At 38.3% G+C, this 5,440-nt stretch overlaps 1 protein-coding gene across 1 annotated transcript in view; it reads right to left on the reverse strand.

The window, feature by feature from the left end:
• Nucleotides 1-5,440, reverse strand: part of CPSF3 (cleavage and polyadenylation specific factor 3) — a 32,252-nt gene that overhangs the window by 17,253 nt on the left and 9,559 nt on the right. Inside the window, exons 4-6 of the mRNA XM_081797311.1 lie at nt 3,439-3,567; nt 2,018-2,195; nt 703-807 (exon numbers count right to left, since the gene is read on the reverse strand). Of these exons, the coding sequence (XP_081653437.1) occupies nt 703-807; nt 2,018-2,195; nt 3,439-3,567 (412 nt within the window). The remainder of the gene's footprint in view (nt 1-702; nt 808-2,017; nt 2,196-3,438; nt 3,568-5,440) is intronic.

Here is a 5,440-nt window from a genome sequence, read left to right on the forward strand (position 1 = left end):
TAATCCCTGACCTCACTGTCACCAATACACATTTATTAATTTGTTCCTCATCAACCACCACCCCACCCCTCACCAAAAGCTCTGTACAGTTAAATTGATTTTTATTCTCCTGTGACTTGCAAACTAGTAGGCAGCTAGAACACACACAGAAAGTTAGCGGTTGCTATGACCTGAAAGACAGTAACCATGGCCAAGGCAGTGGGGTCACACCATTTCTATACAACCCCTAAGAGGTTCTATGAATTTGGGGTAATTCCCTTAGATGAAAATACTTAGGAGGTGTCCTATCATCTCTGATTCAAGGCTAGAGTTATCACATAAGAGCAAGAAGGTGGAGCTGCACTAAGAGAAGCAAAAAAAAAAAATGAATTAAAAATACAAGTAGGGGCGCCTGGGTGGCTCAGTCAGTTAAGCATCTGCCTTCGGCTCAGGTCATCACCCCAGGGTCCTGGGATGGAGCCCCGCATCGGGCTCCCTGCTCAGCAGGGAGCCTACTGCTCCCCTGCTCTCTCCCCCTCTTCCTGCTTGTGCTTTCTCTCACTCTTGCTGTCTCTCTCAAATAAGTAAGATCTTAAAAAAAATAAAATAAATTAAAAAAAAACTAGTACAATTACATCTGATAACATATATTATGAAAATGAGATCATGGTATTTTTTCCACTAGAAAAAAATCCTGCGTACATTACACTAATTAAAACACACAGCATTAATACTTACAATAATAAGAATATCAGGTTTAATATTAGGAATTTCAGCTGCCATTAAGTGTCTATCTTCTTGTCTTGAGAAATCACCTGTGTACAATAGCTATGAAAAACATAAAGCCAGAAAGTTAGGATTCTGGAAGGTTTTGTTTTACTAGTGAAGATATTTAGCTCATAAAATCTGAAGGTGAAGTTCAGTAGGAAAAACAGCTTACAAGTGATGAAATTTAGATGCAATACTTATGTCTAATTCAAAGTGTATATCTCAGTTCGGTTATATAAACTGTCCAGTGTTTCAATTATTCACTCTAACTTGGAGGAATGATACGCTCCCAGATGCACCCAGCACAGACAACCTGTATATTAATAAACCTGAGAAGTGCTCTGGACACCTGAGACAAAAAGGGCATGATGAGGAAAGAAATCTACTAAGATATATGGAAAAACCATCTAAAGTGGAAGACAAAAACATATGAAGGTATGCGTCAAATTTCACATGGGAATTCAGATCTGCATTTGTGCTATTTTCTGCTTATTTTTTGTGCCTCTGAGCACATAGTAAGGATAAATGATTTAGCAATATTTAGTACAACTTCATGTGTAAACATTTCAAACCAATGAGCAACTGCTAACAATTCAGGACAGTATTACTCCAGAGCATTGATGCTCAGCTCTGCCTACACACAGGAATCACCTAGAAAACTTAAAAGAGGAAAAAAAAAAAAAAAAGCCAAGGCCTGAGGCCTTCCATCCATCTGAGGCCACACCCTCAGAGTCTGATTCGATGAGTATTTTTAAACAGGGTCCCTAAGTGACTCCAACGTGCAGCAGAGGTAAGAGCTGGTGCTGTCATCCATCTGTGTTTACAAGGATGGCGGCAAAGATCTGTTCTGATGAACCCCGGTCACTCATGCAGCGCCCTGCCCCTTCCAGGGGCTTACAGGTGAATCCCAGAACACCAAGATGACACAAATGCCCAACCACGGTTTAACGTGAAACAGGCACAGCCACAAAGAAAGCTCTGCCCTCATCATTTTTCTAAAGCACCCTGGAAAGGAATCAATCCTAGGTACTGTGAAGGAACGTTAGTCTTTTGAGAAGCTTACTTTACTCTTTCGAATCTTGATACAGGAAGTCTTACCATGGGGGTATGAACTGTGATATTTAAAAGGAAAAAGCATCAACTTAATTTTATCCTACATTTCAGTGTTTAGACACCTCGCAAGTCTTAAGGAATTTCCTTTAGTGTCACTTGGGGGCACAAAGCTCTGCATGGATTTCTCCTGGAGAGGAAGCTGCCAGAGCAAGAGTACCTTCACGCCCGCGATCTCAATCATGAACATGGCAGCTCCTAGGACGTGGCCTGCGTGGTAACACCAAAACTTGATTCCTGCAACTTCTTTAACTTCATGGAAGTTGATGGTTTCAATTTTGTCCATGCTCTCTTCCAGATCCGTCTCTGTATACAGCATGTCGTCTGCTGATATATTACTAAATATTTAAAGAGGCCAACACAGAAAATTAAGGGTAAGGTTTTTTAAAACTCTCTGAACTCAGAGACCATGAACAAAATAGCCGCAAAGTTCTTCCACTGTATGGATTATGCTACTTAGAATCTCTTGGACATTTTGTGTATTTTTTTTACTTGGTAATTATAGTAATAAAAACATTTTATGTGTACAGCTACAAAGCATGATTTTAAGCAAAGTACATAATAAATTACAGCATAGTACTCTTATGATAGTATTTCTCAATGTTTTTTCCCCCAACACTCCTGAGAGATAAACTCACTCATATACACACACACACTGAACCACAACAGAGAGTTTCACATCAGGATGTGAAAAGATTTCTCTACAAAGTGTAGTGTAAGTTTTCTCCTGAAAATTATGCTAATGTACTTCCCAAAAAGCGTAAGGGAGTGATGGTTAAGGCCACAGACTCTGGTGCCAGACTGCTTGGGTCCAAATCCCAGCTTTGTCTCTTACCAGGACCATCACAGGCGAATCACCTAACCTGTGTGTGTCTCAGTTTCATCACCTGTAAAATGGGATTCATAACAGAACCTACATCATGAAGTCGAGAGGAAGATGAGTTAATATATGTTGAGAAGTAAGAACTGTGTCTGCACATGGTTAGCATTATTTAAGTGGTAAGCAGTATAATTACTAAGGGTAACTCTTCCATTCTTTTATATTTACACATGAAGAATAACAAATTGCCTCTTAGCTACTTTTGGAATAGACAAATTAAACAGTAAACTTTGGAAGACTAATAATTCATGCTGTAGGTATCACAAAAATGCTTCTAACTTTTCTGATTATCCTCTTACAACTGGAAAAAAACATCCTCAGGAAACTTTTTCATTTAAGATAGTAATTTGCTTTGATCAAATAATCTAAAATATAATTTCAATATATATCACTGTATCATGTACTTGATCTTAAATTTTAATAAAATCATAAAATCCTGTTTATAAAATATTGTTAGCATACCTTATAATTCACCTAAATTACAAAGATTTAGGGATTTTTAAAAACTTCATAAAGACTTTATGGTCAGGAAGGTGATGGGTACACAATGGGTATTTGAAGAGTTGATACTGAATGACAAATTAATGACATCCTTGTGAATAAAAACAGTGTATCACTTCCAAACACAAAATGGTCCATATCTTGAACTATATGTATTCTGTAGAAGCAAATTCCTGTACAAATCTAATAGAGCAATTTACCTGACTTTGACATAATCTGAAAGAAGCCATCTATAAATAGCTTTTGTAGCATGAGTCATAAATGTTCTTCCTTTGAAACTTGTCTTCTGTAGAAACCAGGGCAAAGCTCCACAGTGATCCAAATGGAAACTTAAAAAGAAACAAAAAGATTGTCAATTTTTAAAATACTATTCAGCATAAACTATATGAAATGAAACTGTTGCTCACTGTGCAGAAAAGTTCTATGTAACAGGTGCATATGGATACTTTCAGAGCACCCAGGGTAGGTTATGTGCAGAGGGAAGGAATAGAACATCCAGTTCTGTAGACCTGGAGGCAGGGTGATCCCAAGACCTAGATCACCACCCCAGCTGAAACTGAGAGTCAGAAGCTCAACCGACTATTCTTTTGGTTTCTGTTTCATTGATTTCTGCTCTAATCTTTATTAATTTTCTTCTCCTGCTAGGTTTAGGCTTTATTTGCTGTCCTTTCTCCAGCTCCTTTAGATGTATGGTTAGCTTGTGTATTTGACACCTTTCTTGTTTCTTGAGAAAGGCTTGTAGTGCTATCTATTTCCCTCTTAGGACCGCCTTTGCTGCATCCCAAAGGTTTTGAACAGTTGTGCTTTCATTTTCATCTGTTTCCGTGAACTTTTTAAAAATTCTTCTTTAATTTTCTGGTTGATCCATTCATTCTTTAGTAGGATGCTCTTTAGTCTCCATGTATTTGAGCTCTTTCCAAATTTCCTCTTGTGATTGGGTTCCAGTTTCAAAGCACTGTGGTCTGAAAATATTCAAGGAATGATTCCAATCTTTTGATACTGGTTGAGACCTGATTTGTGACCCAGTATGTGATCTGTTCTGGAGAATGTTCCCTGTGCACTCGAGAAGAATGTGTATTCTGTTGCTTTAGGATGGAATGCTCTGAATATATCTGTGAAGTCCATCTGGTCCAGTGTGTCATTCAAAGCCCTTGTTTCCTTGTTAATCTTCTGCTTAGATGATCTGTCCATTGCAGTGAGTGGGGTGCTAACGTCCCCTATTATTGTATTACTATCGATGTGTTTCTTTAATTTTGTTATTAATTGGTTTAAATAATTGACTGCTCCCATGTTAGGGGCATAAATATTTACAATTGTTAGATCTTCTTGTTGGATAGACCCTTTAATTATGAATATCCTTTCTCATCTCTTATTACAGTCTTTGGTTTAAAATCTAATTTGTCTTAAATAAGGATTGCCACTCCAGCTTAGAAGAGATCAACAAAACTAGGAGCTGGTTCTTTGAAAGAATAAGATCGAGAAACCACTGGCCAGACTTATCAAAAAGAAAAGAGAAAGGACCCAAATAAATAAAATCATGAATGAAAGAGGAGAGATTACAACCAACACCGAAGGGGCGCCTGGGTGGCTCAGTCGGTTAAGCGGCTGCCTTCGGCTCAGGTCATGATCCCTGGGTCCTGGGATCGAGCCCCACGTCCAGCTCCCTGCTCAGTGGAGAGCCTGCTTCTCCCTCTCTCTCTGCCTGCCTCTCTGCCTACTTGTGCTTTCTCTTTGTGTGTCAAATAAATAAAAAATCTTTAAAAAAAAACAACCAACACCGAAGAAATACAAACAATAATAAGAACATATTATGAGCAACTAACTATATGCCAACAAATTAGGCAATCTGGAGGAAATGGATGCATTCCTAGAAACGTACAGACTACCAAAACTGAAACAGAAAGAAATAGAAAACCTGAACAGACCCATAACCAGCAAGGAAATTGAAGCAGTAATCAAAAATCTCCTAACAAACAAGAGTCCAGGGCTAGGTGGCTTCCCAGGGGAATTCTACCAAACATTTAAAAAAGAATTAACACCTATTCTTTTGAAGCTGTTTCAAAAAATTGAAATGGAAGGAAAACTTTCAAACTCTTTTTTATGAGGCCAGCATTACCTTGATCCCCAAACCAGACAAAGACCCCACCAAAAAGAATTACAGACCAATATCCCTGATGAACATGGATGCAAAAATTCTCACCA

This window comes from Leptonychotes weddellii, chromosome 10, assembly GCF_054177405.1.
Source record: "Leptonychotes weddellii isolate Sample4059 chromosome 10, ASM5417740v2, whole genome shotgun sequence".
NCBI lineage: Eukaryota > Metazoa > Chordata > Mammalia > Carnivora > Phocidae > Leptonychotes > Leptonychotes weddellii.